Genomic DNA, 22,246 nt, shown 5'->3' with positions numbered 1-22,246 from the left:
CTAGCGGTGCGTGTGAATGATTTACCTGATAATCAGGTTTGGTGTAGTATTCTAAATCCAGCACATGGTCATAGAAGATATGAAACTCAGCAGGCATGTGTTTCAACAGCATCCTGTGCTCATAACGTTCTTTAATCTGCCCCACCTGCTCCTGTTTATCAGATACACATTCCAAAAACATTTTATAGAAAACAACTTTAAATATTTTAAGACAAAGCATTTAAGACTGAGTAGAGTGAGGGTTAAATCACTCAATTCAATCCCAATATGTTCATAGTTACTGGCTAATGTGAGTGTAATATGTGTCTTGCCTTATCTTTTATCTTTCGCCAGGGTAACTGTCCAACCGTAAACTCTACCAGCATATAAAACAACGACCACAAATCATCGTGACGACCCATTTCCTGTTAAGAAGAATAACATTTTTAAAACAGGTATTGAAAACTATTTGCCGATGACATCGTTAGGAAAAAAAATCAATTATGATGCAAAAGTGTTACATTTTTACGAGGTCACAGGATTTGTATAAGAGCGCAGTGAGTAAATTCAGTTAAAATGAGGAATTTAGTCACAGTCTGTTAGTTTGAAACTTTTAAAGGAACAATTAGTTTTCGTTTAGCATAAATAAGTGATATGAATAGACTCACCTTATTTTTATGCGCATTAATAGAAGCGTAGCGAACTGTTCCTCGGAATCCTGCTACTGTCCTCGGCTAGAATAGAACATTTAAAAGAGCTTCACAATAGGGATTCATGCAACTTTAATATTACACTTTAAGTTACTTTAGAATATGTAAATATAAAATCAAAACCAAACAATCATGAGAAGAAAAGTATGGAAGCCTATAGCAACAAAAATTATGTCCTGTATGTTTTAGTTGCTTATTTTTGGCTTTTTATTGGGGATCCCTATCTAAATTGTATAAATTTGTTAAAGGGGTCATGAAATGGAGAATACAATTTTCCTTGCTATATAAACATATAAGAGGTAACTGTACTATAAAAACATACTGTAAATTTCAGAACTCAAAACTTCCTCCCCAGTCTAAAAAAAGCATTTATAGTTGCCACCATGCTGAAACATCTAGTTTTGAAATCTGTGTTAATGACGTCACAACACATTGCTCGTTTGTATTTACACATCCCACAACATGCATCATCGCACCCTTCGCCCCACCCACTGGAACGCAGGTCAGAAAAGCAGGCCTTGTGTTGCTACCTATTCCAAACATAACACTTAAGGGGACCAGTATGGACTATTTTGAATTATTTTGTATATTGACATGAACTACACAGACTATTTAACCGCTGCCATGTATCTCGCCACTTTTTAAAGATGCGGTGTCAAGTTACAACTCTGAAGAGAGAAGCAATTCTCTCATTCAGCTGCTGCCTCTTTCATGGACACTTTCTTTTGCCCATCTGTGCTATTTTTAATTGTTGGTGTATGTCTTTGATGATGGATGTCTTTGACAATGGACAATGGACGTCTTTGACCATTTCGGTGTGTTTCCGGCAATGTGCACCTCAGTGCGCCTTCAGTGTGTGTGCTAATTTCACCATTCTTTGGACTATGATGATGTGTTCATTTTTTTCGTCTCATGTCAGCATGGATTGCTTGTGAACAGTCAAAATACGATTCAAGATTTGCAAAGGAACTGTTATTGAAGGATGGGGCAGTTAAAAACACTTCAAAAATGAATGTAAACCATTTCATTCATGAATATTTCAAATGTCATGACTGTTTTATAATTTATGGTGCTGAGTTTTAACAGTTGTGCTTGAGATGAACAGTTTAATATACTGTATTCAGATGCCATGTGTTATGTGTAAAAAAAGTTATTTGTTGTATAATGTCAAGGTTCGTTCTCTTTCGATTGAGTTTGCTGAATTTGAGGGGCTGCATGATGTTAGCCAACCATAACAGTGGGCATTTATGCTGAAGTTTTAAGGAGGCACTTAGACTAAAACAGAGCATTTCAGACAGAGGGCCAAAAACAGGGTGGAAAAGGATTATATATTAATAAATTGTGACTTTTATAAACTTTTCATTGGACCTCAGAGAAGATAATACAATTATTTTAAAAAAGCACTTCATGACCCCTTTAAGCACATGTATGGGGAGTTTATAACATATACAGGGACCTTATATATAAAGGTGTACAATGCAGGTATGAGATGGTATAGCAGGGGTGTGGATATGTCCAAAAGGCAAGTGCAGGGGCAAAGTGATGTCAGGTTTTAGAATTTAAGGATGCACGCATTAGATACGAGTGTCTATTAGCCTTCAGATGAAGGAGGCTAATTTTGGACAACTCACAATGTGATTGTTGCTATGGTAACAGGGACAAACATCTTTGGCGGGGGTGCATGCGATTCAACATGAGAGCCAAAAACAGAACTGCAAAACAAAACTGAAACATAAAAATAAATTCAAAACACAAATAATAAGATTTATTAGTGAAAGTAAAATACAACAAAATAACTTATGAAACATAAAACATTGCAACAATATATATATATATATATATATATATATAAAACAAAACTGCACAAAAAGGAACATAAATGTGAAAAATGTTGCTTATATTAAAAAAAAATTCTGCCTTTGCACTCAAAGAAATAGGAATAAAAACAGTTGAGAAAATATAAAGAAGGTAGGAGGAGGATTTAAAATTACCATAAAATAAAGCTAAAGTAATACTCACCGGCCGTACCTCCCCATTTGTATTTGTGTATTGACGTGCTAATCCAAAGTCCAGCATGTAACATTTCCTACAGGTGGATGGCAACCGGCCCATGGCAAAGTTAGACTACAGATAGGAAAGACACCAGCATCAGCTGTCAGAACCACTGTTGTCCTGTGTATGTGTGTGTAGTTGGGTACAGCCAGGCAAACGGATTGTAAAAACAAATGCCAGTTTGACCATCCTGGCTTAACAGACTGTCTAACAGGCACAGATAGGAAAGGAGAGAAGAGGAGAGGAGAGAGAAGGTTAAGACGTACAGGTTTAATGTCTCGGTGCAGGAAGCCCACAGAGTGAATGGCTTCAATGGACTCCAGGATCTGTTTCCCCAACCGCAGAGTCGTACTCAAACTGAACGTCCCTCTTGGTTGACTCCGCCTCAGATCAGCCAGATTTCTTCCCTACAGAGAGAGAGAAAGAAAGAGTGAATCATTTGCTGTTTCTCACACACACATAAAAAATTAATTAAAATCCTATCATACCTGCAGTTGCATGACAACGTAATTGAACTTGTCATTTCTCCCACATCCAATGAATTTGCAAACATGATCCTTTCCTGCACAAAGAAATTAATAGTACCTATTAAATTTTTTTATTCATTCTAAAATTCTGTTAACTACATACAAAGCTTTGAATGGTCTAGCACCACAGTACTTCAGTGACATTCTACCATGCTATATTCCATCACGTTCATTACGATCACAAAATTCTGGCCTGTTAATAGTTCCTAGAATATGAAAATTCACAAAAGGGGGGGGTGGGGGTGGTGCTCAGCATGTAAAGACGCTGACTACCACTCCGGTTTTTCCTTCGTTAGAGGGAAAGACCACCCCAGCGGCCCCCCGCCTCGGTCCTTCTACCTACGGATTTGAGGCCGCGCCGGTAGCACTGGGGGCGATTTGGGGACCCCAATGGGAGCCACTCCGCCGGGTAACTCCCCACGGACCTCCCATTCCCCAGTACGCTCGTTTGCCCCGCTGGGATAATCAGGGTGAGTTCACGATCTCGTTTTGGCGCTCGCGAAGTGGATAAGCTCTCGATTGCAGCATCAGAGAGCGGGCTGTCCAGTCTGACGCTGAGGACTCGACTGGTGTCCCACCTTCGGGTGTGGATGTCCCGTCGCAGCCTGACGCGCAGTTGGCAGCCATGCTTGGCCGGGCGGCTGTGTGTGTCAGGCTGGAGTGGAAACCCTCCACCCCCCCAGAACCCTCGCAGCCTGACGATTCGTTCCTGGGCCCGGAGTGCCGCTCACGGCCGCGCCCCACCCCAGTCCCTTTCTTCCCGGAGGTGCATGAGGAGTTCACGAGGTACTGGCGGGCACCTTTCACTGCCAGGACCTGGTCTCTGAGCTCCTCTGCTCTCACTACCCTCGATGGTGGGGCTGCCAGGGGGTACTCGCCGATTTCCCAGGTGGATAAGGTGGTTGCGGTGCACCTGTGCCCACAAAACCCTGCCACCTGGTGGGGCCGCCTGAGACCCCCGTCCAGCTCCTGTAGGGTTACATCATCTTTGGCAACTATTATCACATTCAGAAATGGAGCAGTTTCCTCATTCCCTGGGTCACATATCCAGTGTGCACGGCCGTCGTCACGACCGTCGTCCACCGTCCCATCGGTTCGGCACTCCAGTTCGGCAGGTTCGCCGCTCCAGTAATGGGCCCCCCGCCCCTGCGCGCCCAGCTCTGGCACGAATACGCCCACACCGGGTTGGTTCTAATGGGATGATATTCCTCATCCCCCCTCCCCGGCCAATCTTATGGTGGGTATCAGGAGCCGGGTAAGTACTTTGATGTCCCTGGACTCAGCACAGCCATGGGGCTCGAGCCCCCTCGACGTGGCGCCTCAGGCTCCGCCCTGCCGTGAGGCCCCACCTGCCGGTACGTCTGACATGATTGTCCCCTTGGTCCCTCTCGCCCGGAGTTTGGACGCGTGGCTTGCGCTCTCCAACCAGTCGCGATGGCTGACCCGGACCATCCAACTCGGCTATGCAATTCAGTTCGCCAGGCACCCACTTTGGTGAAGGGCGAGAATGCCGCTACCTTGCATGCGGAGATCGCTACCCTTCTATGGAAGGGTGCGATAGAGCCTGTCCCTCCGGCCGAGATGAAGAAGGAGTTTTACAGCCCCTACTTCATCGTACCGAAGAAAGTTGGTGGGTTGTGGCCAATCTTGGACCTGTGAGTGCTGAACCGGGACTTTTTTGCACAGACTCCCGTTCAAGATGCTGACGCAAAAATGCATTCTAGTGAGTGTCCGGCATCAAGATTTGTTTGTGGCGGTAGACCTGAAGGACGCGTACTTCCACGTCTCGGTTTTACCTCAACACAGACCCTTCCTGCGGTTTGCTTGCGAGGGCTGGGCGTACCAGTACAAGGTCCTCCCCTTCGGCCTGTGCTTGTCCCCTCGCGTCTTCACAAAGGTCGCAGAGGCAGCCAAGTGGCCGTCAGCATCCTCAACTATCTCGACGACTGGATAATCCTAGCTCACTCTTGGGATGTGTTGTGTGTGCACAGGGACCTGGTATTCACGCACCTCAGCTGGCCGGGGCTTCGGGTCAACTGGAAAAGAGCAAGCTGTCCCCGGTTCAGAGCATCTCTTTTCTCGGTTTGGAGTTGGACTCAGTCTTGATGACGGCGTGCCTCACGAACGAGCGCGCACAGTCGGTGCTGTCTGAAGGTGTTCAGACGGAAAACCGTGGTCCCACTGAAACTTTTTCAGAGGCTCCTGGGGCAGCTCCTTTTATACCCGTATGTCCGGGTGAGTGGCATGCAAATTCCACCCGCCAATTCCCATTGGCCTTTTTTCAAAATCAGAGGTGTTTGGGGCTCCCAAGAGTAACCCCTAGCGTCATTACATCGACACAAAGTATCGTTCCCTTCATCAGGGAACGGAGGTTACGAAATTAACCAGGACGTTTCTTAATGGCATGAATCGCACTGAAGACCTTGACTTAAAATGCCCTGGTTGCCACTGCGAGCACTAGATGGCACTATAGGAAGAGTAATCAAACTTGAAATCATGATCACCAAGCAGACTGCTGATGTCAAGATTTATAGTGAAAAAGGAGTTACATTTTGGTCAGTTCTCACCCAAAACCAACTGGATCGCTTCAGAAGACATTGATTAAACCACTGGAGTCTGATGGATTATTTTTATGCTGACTTTATCTCCTTTTTGGAGCTTCAAAGGCCTGATCACCATTCACTTGCACTGTATGCACCTACAGAGCTGAGATTTTCTTCTAAAAATCTTTGTTTGTGTTCTGTACTGACGTCATGTAGTGGTAGTCATGAGGTTATGTGCAGATAATGTCAAATAATATTTTACTGATGTGATAATTACTCATTCTTGATGACCAGTTTAAGCACTCCAATAAATATTTAGCATGATTCATTTAACACTGTCAGTACTGGGATTTTGTTAGTCACTGGATAAAGACATGAATCAGTTAGTATTACCTAGAATCACTGATGGTATTTTGTAAAGTCTTTGCATCTACTATAAGGAGTTCTGGGTTCTAATCCATCCATATATATATATATATATATATATATATATATATATATATATATATATATATATATCCCCTTTTTCTCCCCAATTTGGAATGCCCAATTCCCACTACTTAGTAGGTCCTTGTGGTGGCACGGTTACTCACCTCAATCCGGGTGGCAGAGGACAAGTCTCAGTTGCTTCCACTTCCGAGACAGTCAATCCGCGCATCTTATCACATGGCTCAATGTGCATGACACCGTGGAAACTCACAGCATGTGGAGGCTCATGCTACTCTCCGTGATCCACGCACAACTTACCACACACCCCACTGAGAGCGAGAACCACTAATCGTGACCACGAGGGGGTTACCCCATGTGACTCTACCCTTGCTAGCAACCGGGCCAATTTGGTTGCTAAGGAGACGTGGCTGGAGTCACTCAGCACGCCCTGGATTCGAACTCATGACTCCAAGAGTGGTAGTCAGCGTCAATACTCGCTGAGCTACCCAGGCCCCTAATCCGTCCAGATATAACATTTTACTTTAATAAATAAAGATTGCATCTGCACGTGAGTGGATGTATATTATGAGCAGGGACCACAGGCACAGGGTGAACAAATTGCAGGTTAAAAGCAAAAGATTTTTCAGACTGCAGGTAACGTTCACAGATGCTATTACTCATACTGATTATTATTTTAAGGAAGGCTACAGCAAGCGTGTTCCTGATTTGTTTAGTTAAATTGGCATAATTGCAAACTTGAATCAAATGTAATAAGCTATGTCTTTTTTACAGCAGTAAAATGAAATTGAAACGGAACCGCTTGGACCTTTATATATGCTTATACAGCTCTGGAAAAATTAAGAGACCACTCCAGATTTTTCTTAAATCAGCATCTCAACATGTATGGCAGCCATTCCATTCCAGTGTCTGTTGAATTCCAACACAAGCACACCTCATTCTACTGATTAGGTGATCACCTGAACCAAATCTTATTTAACAAGGAAAAGTATAAAAAACCACTGCTGTGGTCATCACTATCCTCTTTCAATAGGACAAACTGGATGGCAAAAACAGTGCTAGTAGTACATCAAACGTAACTGGAATAAAAAAAGAACTACTGTCCATGCCAAAAGAGTTGAAAATAAATGTTTTCAGTAAGGAAAAGAAGGGTTCAATTTTGGCTTTACTGGCAGAGGGATACAGTGAGCATCAGGTTGCTTCCATCATAAAAATGTCAAAGACAGCAGTTCATAAGAACAAGGTCAAGCAGCAGACACTGGGGACAACAAAGCTACAGACCGGCAGAGGGCAAAAATGACTTTCCACCGACCTGGATGACTGCCAACTTATTCAAATGTCATTCAACAACCGTACGATGACATCAAGTGACCTACAAAAAGAATGGCAAATGGCAGCTGGGGTGAAGTGCACGGCGATCTTAGGGACACGGTTGAAGTCGTGCAAAGCTAGAAAAAAGCCCTTCATCAATGAGAAGCAAAGAAGAGCCAGGCTGAGGTTTGCAAAAGTCAATAAGGATTGGACCGTAGAGGACTGGAGTAAGGTCATCTTCTCTGAGTCCAATTTTCAGCTTTGCCCAAAACCTGGTCATCTAATTGTTAGACGGAGACCTGGAGAGGCCTACAAGCCACAGTGTCTCACACCCACTGTGAAATTTGGTGGCGGATCAATGATGATCTGGGGGTGCTACAGCAAGGCTGAAATCGGGCAGATTCGTCTTTGTGAAGGACGCATGAATCAAGCCACGTACAAGGTTATCCTGGAAAACTTGCTTCCTTCTGCTCTGACAATGTTCCCCAATCTGAGGATTGTTTTTTCAAGCAGGAGAATGCTCCATGCCACACAGCCATCAATCAAGGTGTGGATGGAGGACCACCGGATCAAGACCCTGTCATGGCCAGCCCAATCTCCAGACCTGAACCTTATTGAAAACCTCTGGAATGTGATCAAGAGGAAGGTGGATGGTCACAAGCCATCAAACAAAGCCGAACTGCTTGAATTTTTGTTCCAGGAGTGGCAAAGTCACCCAACAGCAATGTGAAAGACTGGTGGAGAGCATGCCAAGATGCATGAAAGCTGTGATTGGAAATCAGGGTTATTCCTCCAAATATTGATTTCTGAACTCTTCCTAAGTTAAAACATTATTATTGTGTTGATTAAAAATGAATATGAACTTGTTTCTTTGCAGTGTTTTCGGACGTTGAATAATGCATCTTTTTTTGTTATTTTGACCAGTTGTCATTTTCTGCCAATAAATGCTCTAAATGACAATATTTTTATTTGGGAGAAATGTTGTCAGTAGTTTATAGAATAAAACAAAAATGTTCATTTTACTCAAACACGTACCTATAAATAGTAAATCCATAGAAACTGATAATTTTGCAGTGGTCTGTATATAAGCGGTCCAGCAAAGACATGAATTTGTCATGAAATGATAACTTGAAAAGTTAAGAAAAAATCTAGAGGAGAGAGAGTCTTCTTCACAAGTTCAAGGAATGTGTATGATGAATTAATTTTCACCAAAGTCATTTCATTGTTGGCTTGTTTCGAGTTTGATTGGGATGCTTATCGATTTAAAAGAGAATTGATGTAAGATAATTTAAAAAAGAACGTTACAACTCATTTTTAGTTCAGAAACAAAGACATTCTCCTTGCACATGCACGCAGCAATCAGCCGCAGTCACTCAAGCAAAGTAAGATGAATTCGGAAGGGGAAGTAAATCCTAAGAACAGGAGTTACGAGCAGCGTCATCCCTCAGCGCCAATCAGAATTGTATTATTGTATACACATGCCCATGCCCCGTGGCCAGGGGGAGGCTAAGCATTATACACACTCTACCTATTGTGGAGACACATCTGTTTGCATTTTGCTTTTCGATTTAACTGGAAAGGAGCGCAAGTTTCTCCACAGTGAAGCGAGTAGAGCACGTGTCAGGGTGTACAAGAGATCATCGCAGCCTGCTATATCTCAATGCCACTGATAACAGCTGCAATGAGCACTCATAATAATAAACTCCTGTGCTTGATCACCACATATAATAACACACACAAATTAAATGGAAACTCCTGCTCAAGAACTGGAGATGTTTCTTCTGCATTAGACACTTACCAGACTAAAGCTATTTCAAAATGTGGTGGAGACATGCCCCACCCGTAAATTACGCCTTTGTCAGAATAGATAAAAGGACACACAATGTATATATATTTTCTCTGACTCCTCACCTTGCAGTTTCTTTAGTACAGCAACTTCCATCTTGAGCACCTGTTTGGGCTGTTGGGCCGATTCCACCTTTAGAGCTACATTCTCCCGTGTCAACAGGTCATAGGCCTCATATATCTCCCCAAACCCTCCACCCCCTATCTTCTTCAGCTGAAGACAAACACACAGAAACAACAGAGGGTCAGTCATAATAGTGCAATGATTTTAAGGTGCACTGAGTAATTTTTATGTATATGTTGTGCTGCCAGATCCGGTAGTCATTTTGGGCTTAAACTTACTCCTAGCGACACCCAAACTGGATGCAGCATCACACTAAAGTTTTTGGTTACGAAAGCCATTGAAGAAATGCTGTGTTCAGTCAGCCATGATTTATTCCATGGGCAAAAGTTTCCAATAACGGGGGGTTACTAATTACACAAAAAATGTCCTGAGTTTGAACTGTAAAAAACAACTGAAATTAGCTGAATTCAAAGGATAGATTTTATAGCTTATAACTGCCTAGACTTTTTGACATACAATAGGGTGAATTCAGGTTAATTGGGGCTCTATTTCCATTCATTTAAATCAATAATGTGGTCCAATTTACCTGAATTTACCTAACTGTAACTCAAATCAAAAAGAGTATGAAAAAAAATTAATGGCTGAAATTTGACCTACTGAATATATTACTAAAAAAATCTCCTGAACCCAACAAGTGGTGATCCTTGAGTTATCATCATTGTATCCATGAGCATCCACATGTTGTTTAAAGGGATTGTATATCCAAAAATGAAAATTCTCAAAGTTTTTTGAGGAATATCTCAGCTCTTTAGGTCCTTTAAATGCAAGTGTATGGTGGCCAGAACTTTGAAGGTCCAAAAAGTACATAAAGACAGCATAAAAGTAATCCACACAACTCCAATGGTTACTCCATATCTTCAGAAGTGATATGATTGGTCTGGGAGAGCAACATCAATATCAAGTCCTTCTTCAATATAAATTCTCCTCCCTGCCCAGTAGTTGGCAAAACAAAAGAAGAAATTGAAAGTGGAGATTTAAAGTAAAAGAGGACTTAAATAATGATCTGTTTCTTACCCACACCTATCATATCACTTCTGAATATATTAATTTAACCACTGGAGTCTAATGGATTACTTTTATGCTGCCTTTATGTGCTTTTTGGGCCTCCAAAGTTCTGGCCACCATTCACTGGCATTGTATGGACCTACAGAGCTGAGATATTTTTCTAAAAATCTTAATTTGTATTCTGCAGAAGAAAGAGTGTCATACACATCTGGGTTGGCATGAGGGTGAGTAAATGATGAGAGAATTTTCATTTTTAGGTGAATGATCCCTTTAAGCGAGACTGTCACTGTATCTCAACACAATAACACTGCATACATTTTGTGGAAAACTTTTCCACTGGCCACAGCCATGTAGTAATAAATAAACATTCTATTCAATTTAAAAAACATACACTAAACATATTAATTAATATTCACTTAAACATGCTTTGTCATGCTGATCATTTCAGCATGAGTTCTGACAGGATTAAATTTAAGCAGACATTGTGAGTCAGACTCTTTTTAAGAACTGGCTAAATACCCACCAAAGATACTATTACAGTAAAACAGCCGTGGCAATTTGCAGCTCTTTCTGCAAATCATTTTAAGGACATTTACTTGTTTCTGAAGGAGAAATTCTATGAACTGGCCTGCAACCAAATGGTTTGGTTGCTTTTGGAAAGAAGCCAGAGTGAGCTGATTTGAAAGCATCTGTTGTCAGATATGGACCATTTTGTCTTGTGTTATTAGGCTGATTAACCAATGGATACACTAGACACCATCCTATATTCCACACACACACTTACCACTTTCCAGCGCTCTTTCACCAAGCAGTTAGAGGGCAGGATGTCGACCTGCTCCTCTGCCCCGTTCATGTTTACGTCGCCTTGGACACTGGGCCCTACGCACTGCATCTGCTGGCCAGCACTTTACCAAACCCTGCCATTTACCTGCAACACAGTGTGAACACAAATACATTATCGAGTGCTAAAAGTGCTATCTATCTGTCTATCTGTCTATCTATCTATCTATCTTTTTCCTTAAACTGCAGTTAAATTTACATATTGTAACAAAGAACTAAAAAACAAGATGATGTGAAAGCTCTCCCCAACAATAATATTCAAACATTCTGTAAAAAAATAAAAAATAAAAATAAAATAAAATAAAATAAAAAAAAATTAAAACCCTTATAACTTTTTTCCCCCATGGAACACAAAAAGAGATGTTAGAATGAAAGCCTCAGTCAGCATTCACTTTCATTGTATAGAAAGATGATGCAATGAAAGCAAATGGTGGCTGAGGCTGACAATATGCCTAACATCTCTTTTTGTGTTCCGTGGTAGAAAGAAAGTCAGACGAGTTTGGGACAACATGAGAGTAAGTAAATGATAACAGAATTAAACTTTTTGGGTGAACTATCCCTTTAAGCTCCCAATGCAAAATAATGCACAAACCCAACACAACAGATAAAACAAAAATAACATAATGTTCATCAGAATGAGGAATACTATGAAGACACTTGAAGGAACGGACATATGTTGCTCTGGAGGTTAGTGTCTGGGTTTGACCTTTTATTCATTATCAGTGATCCCCTTTCAGGTCATACAAAAACATGCACCGCACAAACGTACCAACAATCCCTTCAATTACATTAATATCACCATTGTTGAATGGATCTTTTTCACATTTCCGGGTTTGGAATGCGGAAGTAAAATATTGCAAAGTAAACATCTATAGCAGTGAATGGGATACCACAACAAATTTTATTTTTGCTTAACCATTTGCTCCATGTTATAAATTTACAAAAATTTAAAATAAAAAATAAGTTAACTAGATTTATGCTGCTAAATGTGAAAAGGGTCCATAGCTTGATTAAGGTCTGACTACTGTACAAAGACTGAGAATTAAAAATAGAATCACAAATCACTATTTCCAATTGTCAACAGGAAATAGACCCTGGATTGTATACTACAGCCTCTCTGGCAAATAGTTTTCTGTAATGTCTGCAGAGTATCAGGTATCTACAACAGCCAGTCAGACACAGAAGCCTGGTCTGCCATAACTAGACTACATCCGTAAGCACATTCCCATAATGTTACATTCATTTAACCATTGTAAAATGGACACATCAGAGATTATTCTTCACTTAATTGTGTTCTCTACAATCACATTTACAGATACTGTGTGTTAAAAACCTTCAGACCAACTAGCAAAAGAAAATGTCTTTCTTTTACAATTAAACAGCTCACAATCACCCTTTTCTTCTAAAATGAATCTGCTCTCTGAGGAATGCAATGGGTTATAAATGGATCTATTTATGCAAAACTGATTACACAAATTAAACGACTCTCATCTTCACACTTCTGTTACCTTCATCTGAGACAGTCAATGCAGAACCACGCAGGCATTTTAGGAAAAAGCAGGGAATAGCTCCATTCACCACCTCTAAAAACGCAGCATCCATAATTATGACATAAATCATCATAACTTAAAGATCTTGGTAAAACTTTACAATAAGGTTCCATTTGTTAACATTAGTTAATATGAACTAACAATGAACAATACTTCTACAGCATGTATTAATCTTGGTTCATGTTAACATATAGAAGTACATTTTTTTAAATTAAAATTTGTATATGTTAACATTAATTAATGCACTATGAACTAACGTGAACTTACAATAAACAATTGTATATTTATTAACTAACATTAACAAAGATTAATAAATGCTGTAAAAAAAATGGTATTGTTCATTGCTTGTTCATGATACCAACCTTATTGTAAAGTGTTACCAAGATCTCTTTTCTTTAGCAGAAATTAATTCTCTAAAGTATAAATATGATTGCTAAATCATGCTTAAGGTTTCAGGAGAATACTTAACTACATAAATACTTATGTCAGATATATAATTAACATTTTTTTTTAAATGGTAACACTTTACAATAAGGTTCCATGTGTTAACATTAGTTAATGCATTAGGTATCAGGAACTAACAATGAACAATATTTTTTACACCATTTATTCATTATAAAAATACAATTGTTCATTGTTAGTTCATGTTATTTCATAGTGCATTAACTAATGCTAACATATACAACTTTTTGTTTTAAAAATGTATTACTATATGTTGAAATTAACATTAAACAAGATTTATACATGCTTTAAAAGTATTGTTCATTGTTAGTTTATGTTAACTAATGTTGTTGACAAATGTTAACAATTGGAACCTTATTGTAAAGTGATAAAAAAAATTTTTTTATTTTTTTATATATGAATGCATTGGCAATGTAAAGCTTTTTACCATGCCAATTGCTTCTTGAATCTATTTTGATATGTCATTGAGCATGTTTAAAACAAATATAAAAACTGATGGAATAATAAGCAATGTTTTAATGGAGCACTTTGTACTGTATGTGTATAGGCTACTGACAGGCAAATAACAATTTTCATTCTTCATTAGATCACGTGCACGGGACCAAAGGAAAATTCTCATCGTGCAGCAGGCTCTTCACCTGTTTGCAAGGAAATCCATACATACACTACTCAGAATTATGAAATTACACGCATTTACTGTATGCACTTCATTATTATCAATCAACTAAATGTCGTAAGCAACCGGCCTGCGTGGGTTCCACCTGACATGTTCAGCTTTCTCCGCAGTGAAGATCCGTCTGAACCGACCCCACCCAAACAAGCTCTTGTCCAATGGGCAGCCTTGAACACTGAGTCCCGCCCTGGCTTACAATCAGCAGAACGTTACCCCGCTTGAGCCTAAAGCGAAAGGCACTTTGGGCTATGTCGTTTATCAAAGAGACAATAGACATTCGCGTTATTGGACATACCAACATGTAAAAACTACAACTCCCATAGACAGGCCATGTAAGCTGTTGACGTATAGCCGCATTATGTGGCATGTAATGTAAATTATGTATAATCATCCTTAAGCATATATATATATATATATATATATATATATATATATATATATATATATAATATATATATATGGATGAGTTTCTATTTTTGATTTAGGCCCGAGCGCCTTAATAGTTTGTCATGACCGTGGCAGATTTTTTTTCGCGTGGCAGGTTGGGCACCTGCACACGCACCAGAGCCTGCAACTCGGTCCAGCGCAGCATCACTGTTGACAGAGTGTACACATACACGGGACAAGCTGATCGCTAAAAAGCGCTTTGTAAAATATTACATGGCAAACGAATGGAAAACAAAGCCTCATTCTACTAACCTGTTCTTCTGTCTTCGGAGTAAAATCTCAAAGTGAGTGTTTAGGAGAAGGCGCGTCATTCCGTCGGCACGACCGCTGCGCTTTTTTCCCTTGTTGATGCTGCACCATTTTCAGCCTCCTCTGCTCCTGCACTGATTCAGCATCGCACGGATACTCCCACTATGCACCGCGCACATGCGTGGCCGAAGATGGCTGTTGCGTAGCAACCTGACAGGCGTGAATACCCCCATCCGCAGACTCGCCATGCAGCCATTGAGGAAATTCCTTTTGAAACGAATAATAATGAAATAGCCTATATTTTATAATAATAGTAGCCTAATTCAATAATAATAACAACAATAACAATAAAAGAACAAATCCTTAAACTAAATTTCGTTGGTGTTTAAATGAGAGATTTCATAGTCTTTTATATATTTTACATTTCTCGAGCATGCTATTGAATGGTGACGATTAATCTTTAAAACTTTAAGAATATTTGGATGTCACAGAGGCCAGCGTAACTGAAAAATGTAGGATACCTTCAGCAGAAAGCTTTAGGAAATTCACACTTTCAAAATAATAGGTGAGAAGAAGTTTTCATGGTTTCTTGGAGATATAACTGGGTAATTCTCACCAAAATTGTCAAGAAAAGGCCCTGGACCTACTTTACTCCAAAATCAAAAATAACAGATAAGAAATTAAATTTTACTTATAGAAAATGAATTCTTATTTTAGCACATAAATTTTTTTTTACATTGTGATTATTTTCATAACAGTTACCCCCCAGTTCTCATTACCGCAATGCAAAAAAAAAAACAAAAAAAAAACAAAAAAAACAAAACAAAAAAAAAAAACATAAAAAAATAATATATATATATATATATATATATATATATATATATATATATATACAGTTGTGCTCAAAAGTTTGCATACCCTTGGAGAATTGGTAATATATGTACCATTTTTAAAGAAAACATGAGTGAGCAGGCAAAACACATTTCTTTTAATTCTGATGGGATTCATTTTCAACTGTAGGTTATAACAGAATGGCACAATCATAAGACAAAACATGGCAAAAAAGAAAAAAATGAAATGACCCCTGTTCAAATGTCTGCATACCCTTAGTTTTTAATACTTTGTATTGCCCCCTTTAGCATCAATGACTGCGTGCAGTCTTTTGTAATAGTTGTCTATGAGGCCCCAAATTCTTGCAGGTGGTATAGCTGCCCATTCGTCTTGGCAAAATGCCTCCAGGTCATGCAAAGTCTTTGGTCGTCTTGCATGAATCGCACATTTGAGATCTCCCCAGAGTGGCTCGATGATATTAAGGTCAGGAGACAGTGATGGCCACTCCAGAACCTTCACCTTTTTCTGCTGTAACCACTGGAGGGTCAACTTGGCCTTGTGCTTGGGGTCATTGTCGTGCTGGAAAGTCCAAGAGCATCCCATGCGCAGCTTTCGTCCAGAAGAATGCAAATTGTCTGGCAGTATTTTCTGATAACATGCTGCATTCATCTTGCCATCAATTTTCACAAGATTCCCCCGTGCCTTTAGAGCTCACACACACCCAAACCACCATGCTTCACAGTTGGGATGGTACTCTTTTCACTATAGGCCTTGTTGACCCCTCTCCAAGCATAGTGCTTATGGTTGTGACCATAAAGCTCTATTTTGGTCTCGTCACTCCAAATTACAGTGTGCCAGAAGCTGTGAGGCGTTTCAAGGTTTTGTCGGGCATATTGTAACCGGGCTTTTTTGTGGCATTGGCGCAGTAAAGGCTTCTTTCTGGCAACTCGACCATGCAGCTCATTTTTGTTCAAGTATCATCGTATTGTGCTCCTTGAAACAACTACACCGTCTTTTTCCAGAGCAGCCTGTATTTCTCCTGAAGTTACCTGTGGGTTTTTCTTTGTATCCCGAACAATTCTTCTGGCAGTGATGGCTGAAATCTTTCTTGGTCTACTTGACCTTGGCTTGGTATCAAGAGATCCCTGAATTTTCCACTTCTTAATAAGTGATTGAACAGTACTGACTGGCATTTTCAAGGCTTTGGATATCTTTTTATATCCTTTTCCATCTTTATAAAGTTCCATTACCTTGTTACACGGGTCTTTTGACAGTTCTTTTCTGCTCCCCATGGCTCAGTATCTAGCCTGCTCAGGGCATCCACGTGAGCGCTAACAAACTCATTGACTATTTATACACAGACACTAATTGCAATTTAAAAAGCCACAGGTGTGGGAAATTAACCTTTAATTGCCATTTAAACCTGTGTGTGTCACCTTGTGTGTCTGTAACAAGGCCAAACATTCAAGGGTATGTAAACTTTTGATCAGGGCCATTTGGGTGATTTCTGTTATCATTATGATTTAAAAAGGAGCCAAACAACTATGTGATAATAAATGGCTTCATATGATCACTATCCTTAAATAAAAGACATGATCAATCATATTTTCAAAATCAATGCCAAAATTTCACAATTTCTGCCAGGGTATGCAAATTTTTGAGCACAACTGTATACACACACACACATATATATATATATATATATATATATATATATATATATATATATATATATATATATACACACACACACACACACACATTACCGTTCAAAAGTTTAGGGTCACTTACTCTTATTTATTTTTTATTATTATTTTTTTTTTTCACATTTTAAAATAATAGTAAAGTCATCAAAACTATGGAATAATAGAAATGGAAACATGGGAATTATGTTGTGACTAAAAAAAATCCAAAATAAATCAAAACTATGTTATATTTTGGCATCTTCAGAGTGGCCACCCTTTGCCTAGATTTTGCAGAAATGTACTCTTGGCATTTTCTCAACCAACTTCTTGAGGTATCACCCTGGGATGCTTTTTAAACAGTATTGAAGGAGTTCCCATCTATATGTTGGGCGCTTAGTGACTGCTTTTCTTTATTATTCGGTCCAAGTCATCCATTTCAAAAACTTTTTTTAAAATAAAATTTTAGTTTTGTAATTAAATAAATTAATATGTTGGCACAATTATATTTTTGTCTACAAAGCTAATTTCAAACATTTAAGCATATGCCTTCAGTTCAGAAGGTTTTTAAGATCATGAGAAACTTTTCAGGCAAGTGACCCCAAACTTTTGAACGGTAGTGTATGTATATATATATATATATATATACTGTATAAATATTTAAATACAATAAATAATTTTAAATGAAACCTGTATCTAATTGGTGACTAATATTTTCATATATATATATATATATATATATATATATATATATATATATATATATATACATGTGTATGTATGTATGTATATGAAAATCACTCTGTCACCAATTAGATACAGGTTTCATTTAAAATTATTTATTGTATTTATCCAATAAACCAGCTCATAAGAAGATTTTAAAAAGATATTTGTCTTTTTTTTTTTTTTTTTTTTTTTTTTTTTACATGTGTGTGTATGCAACATATTTTTGCAAATTATTGTATTTGTGCAAAATTGTTTTGGTTTAGAAGATTAAAAAAAAATTGGAAAAAAATAATGTACTCAATTGATTTATTATTATTGGTAAATATGACATTTATAAATGTAGATAGTCAAAGAAGATATCAAATTTTCTATTGTGAATTTTACCAGTATCTCGAAACACTCTCTCAAAAGCGTCAGATTCATTTCTACCCATTTAAGAGACTTTTGTGTTGGAATTCATGACTTATCTTAACATTTTTTTTTAAATACATATAACAATATAGTTTATTTTTGTAATTAATTTTTTCTCCTGTCCTTTCTTACATTTGTTATATGAATTGTCTATGAAAATATAGCAAAATTCATGTGGCCATGACTCTTATCTCCGTCTCCTAGAAGAGGAAAAGGTAGAGATTAGAATAACTGAATAAAATGTGCCCTTTCTAACCGAACATATGCAACTAAATAGAGCAGTTTCATTCATCATACTTTATTGTGACAGTTGCCCTCGAGTTTCTCTGTACGTCCAAGTCACGTGACACGGGTTCCATTCAAACACGTGTTTCCACAAGCGATCCCAACCCGAGCAGAGACTGAACGGAGGTGAACATGGCTGATGTGTCGGAGAGGACGTTACAGGTCGCCATTCTCGCTTCTTTTGCGGTTGGCTTTGTAGCCGGCTGGCAGGCAAACAGAATGCGAAGAAGGTTCTTGGACTGGCGGAAGAAGCGGTTACAGGATAAACTCGCAGAAACACAAAAGAAGCTGGATCTGTCGTGACAGATGCAAAATAGCACAGCTGACCTGGTGAGACGTGCCTTTCATAATAAGAGCAATGACACCATCAGATTTACTTGTAAACAGACTCTAGATAAGAGATTTGTAAGAATGTTGCAAGTTTTCCTCGCTTGCAACGCGGTTTCTACAATGTGTCTAGTGTCAGAAGTGTCATTTGTAACTTTCAGAGTCATCTCAAGAGCCTTTCCTGCTTTTGCTTAGTGCAACTCAGTTTTGTTTGACGCATTAACTTTATGGTTTACATACCTGCTCTTCCACTTTCTAGTGTACGGTTAACAAGGTCACCCGAAGTGAGACAGTATTGACTGCACAACCAGAATGAGGAGTCTTTCTTGGATAACAGCACCTCTCCATTCAGCAGGATCAAGCTTTCAATCTTGGAGCAAAGACACACAATCTACAGACTGGAATACAGCAATATAGTTTTCAAAGACTTTAAACTGTCAGCAAAATGTTGTATTTGTAAGATTTTTTTGCGCAATGTCTGTTCAAGCCATAAATCACATTGTTACCATGTCTGTGCTTTGTGCCTGTTGCTGTGGAAATAAATGGAAATATTTTATTAACTCTTGACTCTGCCAGCACATTTCAAGGGCCGCGTTAACTCAATGGGCAACATGGGCTGCAGCTCCGGGCCCCGCCACTGGATCAAATATGAATTTTAATATGAATTGTGTAATTTCGGACCACCAAACTGTAAAAAATAATTCATATTTCTAAACAGTTTTTTGGAACACTCTTGCCACTCTTAGGTTGCTATTGTTTGCAAAAAACGAGTAAATTCACAGCTAAACAGTGTATTACAGGTACTCCCTCCCCAAAGTCACGCAATTGGTTGAGCCAGAAGTTGTCACTCAAACTAGGAACAAAGTTTTGAAAGTGCTACAGAACCAGTGTTTACATTTTTCGGGGGAAAACAACCTACAAATGGCTTACTTAATGTAGGCTATAATTGTCTCTGCGATAAGAGATAAGACAACAGACCGAACTGTACGATGACAATGTAAACAGCACGACGATCCCCTGCACCTTTTGGGTTTCAAAGATTTATTTGAGGGCTTGCTTTCAAGAAGACCATGAAGAAGGCAAGTATCGACATATGTGTCACTGGTAAGTCTTCTGTGATGAAATACTGTATGTTTGGTAGTTTGCGACTTTCAGTCATGAGCGAATGTTTAGGGGCGTGGCTCATGAATATTAATTAGTTTATTATGACGTTAGCCTGTGTAGAGCTATAGATCTCTTGATCTAATTAATATTCATGAGCTAGCTCCGGGCCCTGGGGAGGCTCAACCTGGCGCTGGTTGTGACCCAAGCATAAGTGGGTCATCAAAATATCGAGATGACACATGTCCCTTGACTTTAGTCATCATAAAGATTTTAAATAGTTAACCCAATTTAAAAGGCATAATTGTATAACCTAACCTTTTTATTAAATAATATGAAATGGTTTGAAACTATTGTTTTCTCAGGTCAAGCATTAGTGCAAGGCCTAACAAAGTGTGCAAATAAGCAAAAGAACATAAGTGATGATTTAAAAAGAATGTTTGTCCCATTTGTTTTTTTTTTTTTTTTTTTTCATGTCATTGGTGTCATCAATGGTAAAAATGTGTATTTTTAAAATCCAAAAGTTGTGGGAAAGAACTTTCAAGGTCAAAGTTCAGAGGAAGAAAAGGCTGCTCAAATGCATTTAATGGATGCGTTCTAATCAGAAGAGATTAGGGGTGTAACGGTTCTCGGTAAAAAACCGAACCGTACGGTTCGGGAAGCATCGGCACCGCGGTTCACCTCAAGTTTATTGACGCATCTGGAGCACAAGGTTTTGCGAAGAAAATGAAGCGTCAAATAGACACGCACAGTTACAAGTTCCACCAATGCACCTGAATGGATCTGTAGATGAATACGCTCAGCGTGTTTCACGTGGGTCAGCTTGATGACATCACTGTTCTGCAAGCGTTGTGTGTAGTTGATAATGTCAAGTGACATTTGACAGAGAAGCGCCCCCCGCCCCCTTCCTTATTCAGGTCTCCTGTTTGGAAGCATTTTGTTTTTGCAGTCAATTACAACAACGATGTTCGAAAAACGTTTACAAAACAGGCACTGTTTGCAGACATAGACACTCAGACACTCCCATTCGTTTTTACGCAGGCACTCAGTGCTGATTCGGACAGGTATAAAACAATAACTAAAGCGATTGGGGTGTTCATTGCCAAAGATACGTTTCCCTACTCCGCTGACGGAGATGTGTGATTTCCTCGTATGATTAAAACACTCGAGCCGCGTCACAACATCCCTCGTATCCATTTCATCTATCCTTAAAATGCAGTAGAGTTTGAAATGCATTTTAAGTCGATGCATGTATAGCGAAATAGAGCAGGTATTACGTTAAAATATTAATTTAGTATTTAGAGAAGTTTTTTTTTTTTTTTTTTTTTTTTTTTTTTTTGTTAAATGGTTTTACTATATAATATTGTAGTAACCATGACTTCTGTCATCATGATTTTCTATGCAGAAATCATGGTTTTGTTACAATTAACCATTGTTTTACAACAGTAATACTATAGGGGAGATTGGGGCACAAACTAATGCGGGGCTAGTTGACACGTGATTTAAACGTTTCCACACACGCTGGTAAGACGAAACTTCATTCGTTTACTTGTTGCCATATCAACACTGTGTAGATAAAAAAAGTAATAAATGGCATGAAAATTTAGTTTATCTTCTAGACTTTTTAATTAGATCAGATACAGTTGTTAGAGGGGGATTTTATGCTGTTATATATTCTTGTTATATGTTCTTGCCACCTATGGGGCACGTTGTAACATTTCACTTTATTTTTTTCGAGGTACAGTAGGCCTACTGTGCAAAAGTTTTAGGCACTTGTGAAACATGTTGCATAGTGAGGATGCCTTCAAAAATAATGCCATAAATAGTTGTCAATCATCAATTAATGTCATACAAAGTCCAGTAAACATAAAAAAAGCTAAATTAATATTAAATGTGACCACATTTGTCTCCAAAAGAGCACCAATTCTCCTAGGTAAACCTGGACACGTTTCTCTTGGTTGTTGACAGATAGGATGTTCCAAGCTTCTTGGAGAATTTAGCACAGTTCTTTTATTTATTTAGGCTGTCTCAATTACTCCTGTCTCTTCATGTAATCCAAGACTGGCTCGATGTTCAGTGGGGAGCCATGCCATCTGTTGCAGGGCTCCCTGTTCTTCTA

At 39.0% G+C, this 22,246-nt stretch overlaps 2 protein-coding genes across 2 annotated transcripts in view; one reads left to right on the top strand and one right to left on the bottom strand.

Moving 5' to 3' along the window:
• Positions 1–14,905, bottom strand: part of LOC127455576 (tau-tubulin kinase 1-like) — a 48,954-nt gene extending 34,049 nt beyond the window's left edge. Inside the window, exons 1-9 of the mRNA XM_051723587.1 lie at positions 14,768–14,905; positions 11,328–11,471; positions 9,481–9,628; positions 3,230–3,303; positions 3,008–3,148; positions 2,709–2,813; positions 648–713; positions 312–404; positions 26–151 (exon numbers count right to left, since the gene is read on the bottom strand). Coding sequence (XP_051579547.1) covers positions 26–151; positions 312–404; positions 648–713; positions 2,709–2,813; positions 3,008–3,148; positions 3,230–3,303; positions 9,481–9,628; positions 11,328–11,435 — 861 coding nt within the window. The 5' untranslated portion in view covers positions 11,436–11,471; positions 14,768–14,905. The remainder of the gene's footprint in view (positions 1–25; positions 152–311; positions 405–647; positions 714–2,708; positions 2,814–3,007; positions 3,149–3,229; positions 3,304–9,480; positions 9,629–11,327; positions 11,472–14,767) is intronic.
• Positions 14,906–18,790: 3,885 nt separating this feature from the next.
• On the top strand, positions 18,791–19,586 carry LOC127455590 (mitoregulin-like). The gene is made up of 2 exons (XM_051723611.1): positions 18,791–19,029; positions 19,286–19,586. The coding sequence occupies exon 1, from the start codon at positions 18,832–18,834 to the stop codon at positions 19,000–19,002; it is 171 nt and encodes a 56-aa protein (XP_051579571.1). The 5' UTR covers positions 18,791–18,831; the 3' UTR covers positions 19,003–19,029; positions 19,286–19,586.
• The last annotated feature ends 2,660 nt before the right edge of the window (positions 19,587–22,246 follow it).

The sequence above is a fragment of the Myxocyprinus asiaticus genome, chromosome 17, assembly GCF_019703515.2.
Source record: "Myxocyprinus asiaticus isolate MX2 ecotype Aquarium Trade chromosome 17, UBuf_Myxa_2, whole genome shotgun sequence".
Classification (NCBI taxonomy): domain Eukaryota; kingdom Metazoa; phylum Chordata; class Actinopteri; order Cypriniformes; family Catostomidae; genus Myxocyprinus; species Myxocyprinus asiaticus.
The sequence above is the reverse complement of the archived record's forward strand: the minus strand, read 5'-3'. Positions and strand labels throughout refer to the sequence as shown.